The following is a 13,757-nucleotide window of genomic DNA, read 5'->3' on the forward strand; positions in this document are numbered from 1 at the left end:
ACTGCCTTTCTGAAGTGAATTTTGGTACTTGACTCCAGTGTGTGAAAACCTGGAGTCCGATGAGCATTTTGGTGGCTTGAACCGTTTTGTTTCTGAATTGCCACGTTAGGATCTGGTCAACATCCTTCACACTGGTCCTTCAGCTCACGGTGAATCGCGAGGGTGTAGCAGTTGGTTGATATAAAGGGTTGTTGTTTTTTTGCACGTTTGTATATTTTAAGCGATTTGCACAAGGAACCACACGCCTCCCGTATCACCTTGTCTCCGGTGTGAAGTCGTGCATTGTCCGCTTTTCCAGACTGAAGCCGAAGAGTAGAAACCAGGCGCTGTTTTACAATCATCTGAAGGTAAGTGAATGACATTTTGGAGCATGTTTACTTTGCTTATCTTTCAACCTGTCTGCCAGGTTCAAATTCTCGGTCACTTCATTTGGGACCACAATCAACTTGGTTTACGTTCCGTTCTGAACATTTTCTAAAACCAGGTTTGTTTTCGTTCCGATTGTGCATGTTTGGGTTGGGCTGGGCTTTTAAAGGATGCATCGGTTTACACACACATTGAATTAACTGAACAGCGGCCTGTGCTCCGTTTGTAACAACGATCCTCTTTTTTTAAATATACGTTTGCATTTGATAACAGCCCATGAAGGGCATCGTAACTAATGAAACGACTCGCATGGCTGCTGTGGTTACATGTAGCGAATCATCTTGGGTAAAATGAACGCCGCATTTTTGTTGAGTATAAAATAAATCCTATTTTATAATGCAAAATATAAATGCGTCAAATATCAATCTCTCTTGGAAATGCAAACAAATCGCTGCCGTTTGTGGGGTTTTTTTTTTCTAACATCGGGTCAGCTTAAAATGTGCAAGATTTTATGTTGAGGAATTCAAATCCAATTTTTTGAAACGAAACGCGAAATCGCATCGCTTCACTTCGAAAAACGAATCTAGTGCACGCGCTGGTCACCATAGCTGTCCTGAGTGTTACTCTTTTTACCCGAATAAACAACTAAAGCTCCGAGAAAATCGATAACGTGAGTGGACTATCATGGACTGCCGTCGTTTGATATGGATGAGGGCTGTGTGTGCTGCTACTTGGATCTTGTCTGGTCACTGCCCCGTTTTGACTGGAAATTATATCGTTTGCATCGCGTTGATGTCATGCTGTTATCACCCTGCCCTTGTAACGCCAGCAGGTCTGTAGATAACAGCCTCTCTCTCTCATCACACCCTGTCACATTCTAGAATTCAGTTCCAGAAGTTCATGACCGCTTTTAAAACTAATGGCCCGGATATTTACGCGGCCTGAGGGAACTGTTGCCCATTTAATAGTGCTCTTTCGTGAGCCGTCGTTTTGTGTGGAAAACTTTAAGGTGCATTTACTAATTTCTCGTTAAAAGGGTTTAGACTGAAATGTGCTGAGAAATATCACTAAATTAGACTCCCAGACTCCAGACATGTCAGACTTGTTGCAAAAGCTCTTTATTTGTACCTGGAGCGGTCGCATCTCATGGGTGTGGCCATGTTGAAGTCATGTGATCAGCTGTATCGCAAAATTAACTAGTTGTTAAAACTAAAAATATTATGTTCACTTTGTATAGTGATTTTAGACAGCACTCAAAGCTTAAACCTGTAAGTTCTTCTAAAAAAATTGACCCATCACTAACCCCCTCTCCTTGAATGCAGATGAGCCAATGGCAGTCGAGTATCAGTTGCACTGAGCGGAATTCTGCAATTATAGGTCTCTGGAGGAAAGTAATGGGAGTTACCAGATCAGGGTGTTTTTAGACCATGATACCTGATTATCTTATGTCATAGTGATGGTAGGTTTAGTGGTGGGGTTGGGTAAGGGGGATCATTTAGATTGCATGATTTAGAAACACCCAGCAGTTTGAAAACACCCACAAGGTCATAAACGCCCACTTTTGCTCTGCAGAGACCGAAGTCTTGAATTCTGAAGATCCGAAGCTCGTATCATTTTGGAGTTTATGCTACAAAAATGGAAAAACAGTTGTGCCTTGGGTACTTTTAACAATGATTCCAGGTGTCCTGAGAGTATGAACAATAGAATTCATTTGATTACGTTTCCTAAACCCACACAAAACGGCAAAATGGCCGTAAGCATTCAACTCTAAACGCAATGAAGATGAAAATGTTCATTTTCTGGTTGTCATATTCTCATTAAATTTTCATCTGCTCAAGCAGAACATTAATGCCATCTTGTGCTTCAGCAAGGTATTTCTGGCTTAAACTAGCTAACGTTGAAGTTAGTGAGTCCATGCTAATGTACAAACCTAAATCATGTACAGTGTAGGTCAAAAATACATAAACGAAGGTCTACATTTCAGTACCTCTCTATATTAAAATGGTTAAATATAAATTTATTTAATGATACCTTGTGATACATGAACAGTGTTGATCCTGCATGTTGTCTTCTGCTATCATGACGAACATGACATGAGCTCAGGTTGGTCAGAATGGAGTTGAGTAGGGCAGCTGCTGTCATTAGTTGTTTTAGCCACACTCCTCAAAGAAGGACTACTGACACTAACGGCTTTGTTTAAACAGGACACCGAGACCAGTAGACACAAGACTTGCTTTACTTTTGGCCTATAGCAACTGATGTGCTTTCTATTGCATCCTGTTAGCTAATGATTTCATCACTTGTTGAGTCATCTTGTGCTGGAACCAGTAAAGGTTTTCTCATTGTGGTGTTGTATTTTTGGTTTGCTGATTCCTCTCAAGTTTATGGTCCGTATTTTTGCAGGCAACTTTAGATTCTTTTTCTGCCATTTTTCCACACATTTAGTTCTATGCTGAATTAAGGTGTGGTCAAGTTAGCAGTTAGCAGAATTTCGGCTAATTTTACGCAAACCGTAATTTCAGTAGGAATCCACCCACCATGTTTGAAAGGGATGGGTCACCCAAAAATGACAAAAATTGCATAACTTACTCACTTCAAATTATTCCAGACCTCCCTATATTAGATATCCATTGACTTCCATAGCATGAGAAAAAAACTATTTATGTCAATGTCTGCCATAAATTGTTTGATTGCCATCACGCTATCATCTGTTAAGTAAAAGATGACCAAATTTTCATCTTTAGTTAAATTAACCCAGGACTGACTGTTGATCTTAGAATATTATACACTTAGTAAAAGTTGTTTGTATGCACAATCTATCGATGTCTTCGCCAATGTAGCAGTCACAGATTGTACCACTTAGCAGCTTTTAAGATGTCTGGTTGGCTCCAGCTTAGTCGTGACCTCACTGTGGGGTGGTCAAGCTGAACAAGCAGATGCCCAGCAAGGAAGAGGTTCCAATTTTCTGTAACGGATTAATGAAATGAGCCATGTTAATTGTCATATCGGTTTGCTTATGCACCTATCCTTTGCTTTACAAATACTCTAACCTGAATTCAGTCATATGTTAATCAGTTCTGTTCACATTTAATAATATGAACTGGAATGACTCAAGTTGCAGTAATGTGAATTCCAGACTACCATTAAATCCTGGTGCTCTTTTGTTTTGTATGAAATGGCTTCCTGAGTTTTTACTGTCGGGATAATCTGCTCAGCGCTTGACGTCAGTTTTGCATTTGGAAAGAACATTTTGAAATGCCATGTTATTGTATTAAATCCTCCTTGGTGGTTTTATAACCCCATAATCTGCAAAAACACCGTCACTGACAAAAGAGCTTTTAACTGTCAGCAAACTAGTGCTAGATAACTTGGCAGAGAGTTTGTTTGTATGTGTTTTTAGATGGAGCTGATGTCCTGTTTTAATCCTCCCAGGCTCCATCCCTATCCATCACAGCGTCCTGCTGCGTGTCCTGTATGCAAACTACACCCGAACCATCACGCCACCATTTACCATCTGTTCTTTCTCTCCTTCTCCCTCTCATAATTCCCTGTCTCTCCAAAACATCATCTATGACGCTAATCTTTTTTGTCAGTCTGCCTTGAACATGAGATAGTTGCAGCCTTCGCTTTACTCCAATTCTGCCCTGTCTTTAAAAAGATACGTTTCTTCAAAGTTCCTTCTAAACCACTTTTACTTTTCCATTGTGCCATTTTGCTGCTTGTTTTTGTCCAGTATCTCTCATGTTGTTTTGGCAGCTCAGTTCTAACCATGCCCAGCCCCCGTCAGCATGGTGCTCTGCACACAATGGGGAATGTCCTCTCTTAATCCTTACATTTACACATAGCAAAATCAAACCCTGCTGGTTCATTAAGCCCCATTCACACCCTATACTGAGACAACACGCACAGCTCGCTCGTCTGGCGTTAATCCTGTTGGGTGAGAGGGAGAAGGGTCGTTGCGTTTCTTCCTGTTTATCTGCATCGTTACCACCATTTCACACTCTCAGCACTGTCTGACACTTCAGCTTGACCCCCCCCCCCCCACATACACAATACTGACCCATTATCCTTCCCGACACCCATCTAGTAACTATTGGGCCTTTCGCATCACTTAAGTTCCAGAACTAAATGTACAGTACTAAAGTCCTGGGACGATTTTGAGCAAACTTTTTCCCAGTACCATTTAGGCCCTGTCCACACGGAGACGGAGCTTACCCCAATCCGATCTTTTTTTTTTCTCGTCTCAAGAAATACCCACGTCCACACGAAACTGCAAAATGATGTAGTATACATGCCAGACCAGTATGTGGCGCTGTAATTCTGCCACAGAGATACACTAAAAACAGAGAAGAAGACTTGGACTATGCTCATAAACCTTGCGCGTGGTACACAAACGAACATGGAACAATACATTTATTAATCAGTGTTAATGTTAGTTAATAAAAAGACAATCGTTCAGTGTTTGTTCATGTTTTTGTTGCTGTTACGTGACGTAGAGGTGTCTGACTAGGGGGGAGACGTGGGCTGATGACGTCATCGTTTCAGAAAATATCCGGATTAGCCGTCCAGACGAAAACGCAAAGACGGCGTTTTCAAATTTATCCACTCTGGGACCCGGTTTAAAAAAATAGCGGTTTCACCTTGCAAAAACACCGGATCAGTGTGGACGAAACGCCTATCCGATAAAATTTTTTTGCGTATTCACAGAAAAGCGTCTCCGTGTGGACGGGGCCTTATAGGGTTGCATTCGCACCATAAAAACACCATAAAGTGGGTAGTTCCACAATTAGTTCTAGTACTATGAAAGGTTCCCGTGGTGCGAAAGGCCTTCATCCACCAATGCAAATCAAACTACTAAAGGCCCCAGTATGCAAGTTCTTTGCTTAGGGGTAAAGAGTACCTAAGCAGTGGTGTACTGTTACCAAACATTAATTTTAACAATTAACTTTATTTTAGCCAAAGTGGCATCATACCAGTTCGTTCTTCAAATTCACTTTAAGTATATTTGGGGGCATTAATAGGATGCTTCACAAAGGGTTGAAGATGTTCTATTAATTTACTCAGGTTATCCAAAAGTCACTTTTGAAGGTTTTTAGCTGAAACTGTGATCCTTGGTGATTTATAAAATGCAAGGCAATGGCAACAATCACTTTGAGTCTAGAAAAAGCATGTCATGCAACACAAAATTACTACCTGTGGCTCCTGATTAGTGGTCAACCTGATGCGTTTCGCTGGACTGATAACGATTATTACTGATCTGGTAGAGCGATAACCAATTTTTATACCGATATATGTGTCTGGTGTAAAAGTCAAGGGGTCTAGGCAAGAATAACAAGGGGTCTGGCAAAGATCTTTTTGGGTCTTATGAAGCAAAATGATCAGTCTGTGCAAGAAAAAAAATATTTACAACATTATAACCTGTAGTCTGTAGATTAAAGCAGATGGGGAAACCTTTTCTGACTTTCTCTCTGAATTAATTCATTTGAACCATTTTATTTATTTAACTGGTTCAAATAACCACTTTAAATCATTAAAGAATAGTTTTTCTCCATGAACTGGACATCACTTCGAACTGTATATGAATTGGGTAATAATGTTTTAAATGTTCTGTTTCTTGAATGGACCAATTATTTTGCATCATAAGACCTACTAAAGAAAATGTTACCTACATCTTGGATGGCTCTTAGGGTGAGTAAATTAACAGCATGTTTTCATTTTTTGGGGTGAACTATTTCTATAAAGGTAACCAGTAACTTCAAACTGACCAAGATAAACTGAAACCTCCTGAAGGAACTTGGGTGAATGGGGGAGAAATTTAAGTGTTGACTTATGCAATTTATATATGCAATTAAAATCTAGAGTTATGCAAGGATAATTTTTTTTTTTTTTTTTTTTTTAAGGAAATACTGAGTATCGGCCAATTCTGATCCGATACCAGCACAGTTTTAATTTATATATATATATATAATATTAGTAATAGATTTTTTATATATAAATGTGAATTTCTATACTACTTCGTGTTAAACACAATCTACTAAATACACTATAGACAACTTTTATTTTAATGGTTAGTGGATAATTAGTTAATACAGAGGGAGAGATTCTGGCAGACCAGTCAGAGCGATTGCGGTCTGAATAGAATTAACCTAAACCTAACCCACCCCTAAACCTACCCATCTCCATCCCCTGATGCCTCTACCTACCCATCTCCATCCCCTGATGCCTCTACCTACCCCTCGCAATCCCCTGATCCCTTAAACCTACCCATTTCCACCCCTAAACATACCAGTCTCCATCACCTATCCCCAAACCCATCCATCTCCACCCCTAAACCTACCCGTCTCTACCCCCCTAAACGTGGATCCAATCACACCCCTGGATCTTGTGTTCTGCATTGTGGGGCTACTGGGTATCCTATCCTCTCAGTATGATAGATAAACAAAGTAGTTTCCCAGAACTCAGTGCAGCATGATGTAATCTTCACATTCACATTAGTTCAATTATCACTCATCTGCAATTAAACCAATTAATGTTGCTGTTTCAAAGCTGGTCCCACCTTCTGAAAGTTTGTTTAACAGACACACAATTCAGGTACTGAAGCAAAAGCCTAAATAGGCAGGCAATGAAGTATAGCTCCTAGTGCAGGTGTGTGAGTTGTCGTCATTTTGTAGTGATTGCAATGTATTCTAAATATGAACTCGTTCTTTATGAGTTTAAAAAGGCCTGAGCGAAAGCGCCATTGACGCGCCCAGATGTGACACTTTGTATTTGCACATACAATAAATGACATTGCGTTGGAAGTTGACTAGCAAAAAAGTAAAAGCAGAAAAGTTTGTATTCAAGGTTAAAAGCAAACTTATTTTTTTAACATTTCAAATAAAGGATCTCTAGTGTATCTTCTAAATTCTGCTTATGATTAAATTACTGCTCTAACATAAGTTATAATTCCAGTTTCATCTAAATAGAAGATAACATTTTCTGCTTAGTAGCAATCATGTCTTGATTTGTGTGAGTGTTTGTATGTGTATATATAATATCATACTTAAGGTAACAATGCAATACATTATTATTATTATTATTATTATTATTATTATTTTTATTGATATTAATAATATGACAATATCTGTAGTGAATATTGATCAAATGGGTGGGGGAAATCCTGCTTTTTGAATGGGTCTTAGTTTGGACCCATTCAAATTTTTTCAAATATTTTTGAAATAAATTTGTTCATCAAGCCTGCATTTATTGGATCCAAAATACAGAACAAATCCGTAATATTTAGCATGAATATATTAAATGGATAAAGACTCATATTGTTATAAAACATTTATATATCATTTTTGTTATTTGTAAACCCCTTTTTAATAAAAAAAAAAAAAATCCTGAAAAAAGGTTATAAACCATTAAGCACTGTTTTTAACATTGATAATAAATCGGCATATTAGAATTATGTAGGATCATGTGACACTGATATGACTGGAGTAATGGCTGATAAAAATTCAGCTTTATTTTAAAGTATAGTAAAATAGAAAAACATTATTTTAAATTGTAATATTTCACATTTAAAAAACATTTTCTTTTCTGTATTTGCTTAAATCCAGGCTTAAGAGACTTCAAAAACATAAAATAGTAACGTGTACGTAACCGTTGTACGGTTTAAGAAAAAATATGCAAAATGCAAAATTAAATGTTAAAATGATAAATAAAAAGGTTGGGGTGGGGGTGTATATGAATGTTGCGACTCCATGTCTCTTGTCCATTTTAAGGAATGTGTTGTGCTCATAAACATGCCGAGATGTTGCTCAGGAAGAAAGATGGGGATCTGTGTTTTCCAGCACTGCACAGCATGTCCCATTTTATTCTGAATGTAACTGATATACTGGGGAAGACGGATGCTTTTTCTCCACATTTTTCCGTGGTAGTTTTGGAAAATCAGCCATATTCTGCACATCCTTTGACGTTAATAAATAAATATTTGGCCTAGTTGTTACTGGCTGTTGTTTTTTTTTTTTTTTTTTTATATGGGCAAAAAGTTAAAAAGTTAAAGTAATAAGTGAACACACACAGAATGATGTCCATGCAAATTTCACAGGTTGGCTTCAAGTGAGCAAATGCTGATCACTGAATCATCAACTTAAGGAGCAGATTCATGTAAGCACATCCTTGATTTCTGATGAGGTTTTGAATTTTATTTATTCAAAGTATTATTATTATTATTATTATTTTTTTTTTTTTTGCCATTAGGTTATATTTAATTATTTGCGTCTTCTCTTGTACTGTTTAAGCTTGAGGTCAGTAAGTTTATTATTATTTAGATAAAATAATACTTTTATTCAAACGGGATGCACTAAAATTTATCAGAAGTGAGAGTAAATGCATATCATGTAAACCTGTTAAAACATGACAAATGAAAATCGCACAACTAATAATAAACCTTAAACAATAGCTTTATGCACATTACAGCATTTTAATCTTCGTGAGAATGGCCTTGTGAAGTCGATGTGGAAGTCAGATGAATAACTGACGGTAACGTGGAGGGAGTAAAAGAGGGAATACGAGGGGTGTGTTGCTGCGTTCTTTCAATGTTTTCATGTGTTGATTCTTAGGAGTCTGTGCGACGGTAGAAGAGTTGTGAGAGCGCTGCCTTGTATGGGCAGACTGCATGAGGAGAATGTGTTTGTCATTTCTGTCTTTTATTTTTTATTTTTGTTAACTTCTCTGGGAAAGTCTGTTTTGGGAATCCATCTCTCATCCTATCGCAATAATTTTCCTGTTATCGCTAGGTTAATGTTGCAGATTGTAAATTTCATGTAAATTATAGCCAGTTGATTACAATAAGGGTGCATTTGATAAACGAAGTCCTGCAACTGGCTCTTATTACAAGAATGCAGGATGTGGCCAACTACAGCTGTGTGGAAATAGCTGCATGTCTGTCTGTGACAGCTGGTTATGGCTCGGCCCTGAGGAACTGGAGGCCCTGTGCAGGAATTTGGGTTTGCAAGACCTCTTTATCTGTTCCTTTTAGCTTTATCAGTAGCTCTCATGCAGAAGTTCTCTGGAAACTGAACCTAGAATGTCGTATTTGCTTAGTTCCTGTGTATGTTGCCAGCTGTAACCTGCAGATGTTTCTGAAAGTGTTTAGTGGGAAGCCGTCACAACGCACAGTCCATCAAGCTACTACAGTAAGTGAAACATGACAGACACACTTCAAGGACGTCCCTGTGTGCAAAGCAGCTTTTATAAAGATTTTATTTTAGATTTGATAAATCCCGAGGTTTAATATAGGGGTTAGGTTTAGGATTAGGAAAGCACACGTGTGTTTTAATGTCCTCATGGCACCTTTATAATCCTCTGTCTATACATGTAAATTCCCTAAACCAAACAAATGGTGGATTAAGATATTGGACAAGAGTGTGAGGGGGTTGTGGAGAGGCAGAAGGGGTTCCTACTTTCATTGAAAACCTAGAAATATCAGGAATTTTTAAATTGTTAAATAGTTAATATACATTTTTATAGTTATACTGATGCTGTACGATATCATAAGATACTGCTTGCTCAAAAATCATGGTAATTTTTCTATTTGTAAACCAAATGAGATGCTTACAATAAATTGGGTGAATCAGCAATGTTGAAGGCCATGGAAAAAATTATTGAAATTTGTTAGTGGAAATATAATCTGCACTCTTTAATATAAGTTTTTTTTATTGGCATTTATGGTTTCATAAAAAATCTTTAACATTCATGGAACTTTTCCAGTCCACAAAAGGTCATTGATAGTAGATTTAAGGTTAATCCATTTAATGATTTAAAATGTTACACCAAAAATAAATGGTTCTTTTATGGCTTCACTGCAAAACCCCTCTTTAGGAACTTCTGTTTTTATCAGCTTTGGTTTGGATGATAAAGCAGGTTTTTTTCATGAGCACCTGAATGTTCTCTCAAATGCTTTTGCTGTTAGATTTCATGAAAGAAGCCTGTTTTGTTATTTGAAGTGTAGTGAGTGAAATGGAGATGTGTATGACGTAGTCCCTAGTGCTTTTTGATTAAGCTGTTTGCATTAGCAGGCTTTACCCTTTTCCGCTCACAACGGCTTCACCCTGTCAAACGAGGACACACATACAATAAACCTTCCTGCCACTTCATACACCCAATCGTTATAGCACATCTTATTCTTTTTTACCCTCCCTTTATTGTTTTGTTAGTTTGTCCTTATACTTATCTCTTTTTGCCTGTGTTCTCTTTTATGCGTACCAGGGTTATAGTTGACTGAAACCACAAATGAAAGCTTTTTTTTCTCAAATTGTTTTTCTTCATTTATTAAAAGAAAATACGTTAATTGAATTAAAAATATTAATATAATAATAATTATTTATATATATATATATATATATATATATATTTCTAAAATAATGATCAACACTATAGGCATAAAACAAATAAAAAAAACGACAACAAAATTAAAAAAATTTGAAAACTGAAAATATAAGAATAAAATTGTATATAAAATGCACATTTTGCTCATGTTTTACATACTGGAAAAAGAGAGTGAATGATGAAATGGTCTGAACTGTGGATATAAAATGGTTGAACTCATTGTAGATTTAACTTATTTTCTTGTTTAAGGATCCATGCTGTGAAAGTGTTTTACTGAAACTTTTTGTCTTCTGATTAAATTGGATCCTTTTTTCAAATGTCCCTTTTTGATCTTCACATCACCATGGAGACACATCAGCAGGGCTGCTGGGTAATTTTCGTCCTGTTGTAGGCAGAAGGATGACCTCCCAATTCATCATCTTGGCCTGTAGGTTGACAAGTTTTCTAGAACGCGTGTCATGCATCTTTGTTTTCGGTCTCCTGAGGGACATTCCTGGGGGGCTTTCATAATTTTTATTCTCAGTTTGATTGTTTTCCTCTTGTTGATTCGGTCACATATACTTGAGTCCACTCTTCTTCTGGATTGTGCCACATTAAGATTGGATTTCTCTGCTTGCTTTGGCATTGTTACTTCATCCCACAATTTTCCCCTTCCTCCGTCTTTATTTGCTCTCTGGTTTGGTGGCTTGGGCCTATTGGAGAGCCAGAACAATAGCTCAGCTGCTTGGGCCATCTGTGTGGCTGCAGACAGGGAACGGATCTGATATTGAGGAGGAGGGGAAAGAGTAGAAGAAAGAGGGGGGTTGTGGCAAAGGAGAACCGTTTAAGGGGGGAAGAAAAAGACAAGAGGATTCTGAATAAAAGAGTTTGGAAAAAGGATGAGGTGAATGGGTTCATGGCCCCCCTCTCCACCACATTGACTCTTTATCCTCCTTTCTTCAAATCCCATGCCACAATCTTTTTGCTGACGAGCTTTTGCGTCAGTCCCTGAAGGAAGAAAATAAATTGGGTAGAGCAGTGCTCCAATGAAATGGGTATATTGACTTTCTTTTAGAATTATGCCAGATTCTGGTTTGGCTGTGAGACAGAGTTGTGGATTTGAATCTTGAAGATGTATATGTATTCGTACCGGACCATTTCGGTACAGGGCTTTCGGTATGGTGCACGTGTATACCAAATGACCGAATGCAATATTTTGTGTGCGGAATATAATATATTCGTTTGGAAACACGAAAATGTACTTAAGTGGCGGATTTCTCCGCATTCAGCCCAAATCCCGCCCTGCAGCTGATTCTAAGGTTTTCAAAAGGCATCACGCGAGTGTGAACATCGCTACCTGTGTAAATGATCCACATTAATCAAATGCATAAATCATCTTAACATGTCAAAATTTATGCAGCCTAGTGTTCAATTCAGACTAATTAACCCACTCAAAATACTTACAGAAACACTTTTCCATATCACTATCAAACTGTTACACCGTACAAATGTCAGTCATTTTTACAGAACTGAAATACAAAAATGCTACAGTAAAAACTGGTAATTGTAAAGTTACCTAGCTATATCACATGATTAAATAAAATGTTGTGAGTCATAAAATGTACCGGTACCAGTATGCCATTCTTTATTTCCTAAAACAGTCACTGTTTTTTTTTTTTTTTTTCCATAAAATTTATTTTTAAGGTGTGGTCCATTCTAGATCGTAAACACTAGATTGTAAACTGTTTTTTTATATTATTTTTTTACAGGACAGTTATTGAGTTGGCAAACGCATCCATTATCCCTGGGTTCAGTGTGTGAGCAGCACTGAATCCAGCAAGCATATCAAGCAGCAACTGATTGTCAGGTAATATTGGCGATGAAACCTGATGGGGTGGCCACAGCACCATCTGAACCAATGGAAGCTGAAGGAACAGAACCCATAACAGAACCAACCAGCAATGATGGGGTGTCTCAAAATGGGACTATACCATCACCCCCACAACCTGATGAACCCCAAAATGAGCAAGTTGCTCCTCCAACTGCTAAAGAAGCTTCTGGTAAAACAGATGCTAAAAGCAAATCCAAAGGCCCAGTCAAAGGCAAGATTGCTGCAGGTCCAGCTACCACTGGACCAGGCACGCGACCCAAAGCAACCCAAAGCCGTGTGGCTAATGGCCTCACAAAGACAGCATCGAGTGCTCCTACCAAGAAACCCATTCCATCTAGCACTGCGGCAGCAGACAAGAAGAAACCCACCACTACCATTGGATCTTCTGGTCCAAGTAAGAAACCTGTTGGCTCTTCTACTGCCATTACAACCTCAAGGGCCCAGCCTAAAGCAACAACTGCTGGCACAAACAAATCAACAACAACAACAACAACAACAACCACCACAGCCAGTGGACAAAAGACAGGACCGGCTGCCAGCACAGCCACCAGCCTGAGTAAGAGACCTGCCACAGCTGCCACTAGTGCTGCAACCAAACCCAAAACCACAGGTAAGGTGGGCTGGCATGTATGGGTTTACTGGGTCACTTACAGAGTTTCCTTCTGAACATTTACTAATTAGAGGTGTAACAGCACACAAACATGACGGTTTGGTACTTGCCTCGGTTTAGAGGTCAAGGCCTAATAATTCACAAAATGCTCTTCACCAGTTGAAGAGATTGAGATTAAATGCTAATTCTTGTATGTTTTATGCTACAAAACAGTAATAAAAAGGAAGCCATAATTACACTCACTCACACTCCACATTGTCATTAGAACTGAGGCGTAGTGCCACATCAAAGAGCATCAGAATGCTTAGAAGCTCCCCCCCCCCCCAGAATTTGCAGACAAAATAGAAATGAAAGACTCGTACTATTTTATGTGTACTGTTACACCCCCTAGTACTAATAAATAACATAACAATAGAAAATGTTCAATTATTCTCATGTGGCAGAGACGACACAAACCTGTGGTGGGGCAGTGAGTCATTATGTAAAATAGAAATGCAATTTTATTTAATAATATAAACCTTTTCATAATTAGATTTT

The 13,757-nt window shown here is 38.2% G+C and overlaps 1 protein-coding gene across 3 annotated transcripts in view; it reads left to right on the plus strand.

Annotated features, from left to right (window-relative positions):
• LOC127948632 (uncharacterized) overlaps positions 1-13,757 on the plus strand; it is a 26,696-nt gene continuing 12,939 nt past the window's right edge. Inside the window, exons 1-2 of one of the 3 annotated variants that reach the window (XM_052545212.1) lie at positions 1-347; positions 12,489-13,220. In XM_052545212.1, the coding sequence (XP_052401172.1) occupies positions 12,599-13,220 (622 nt within the window). In that variant the 5' untranslated portion in view covers positions 1-347; positions 12,489-12,598. Of the gene's footprint in view, positions 348-400; positions 485-12,488; positions 13,221-13,757 lie in introns of those variants that run through there. The other 2 variants (XM_052545214.1, XM_052545213.1) reach the window with 2 other exon arrangements.

This window comes from Carassius gibelio, chromosome B1, assembly GCF_023724105.1.
Source record: "Carassius gibelio isolate Cgi1373 ecotype wild population from Czech Republic chromosome B1, carGib1.2-hapl.c, whole genome shotgun sequence".
Taxonomy (NCBI): Eukaryota; Metazoa; Chordata; class Actinopteri; order Cypriniformes; family Cyprinidae; genus Carassius; species Carassius gibelio.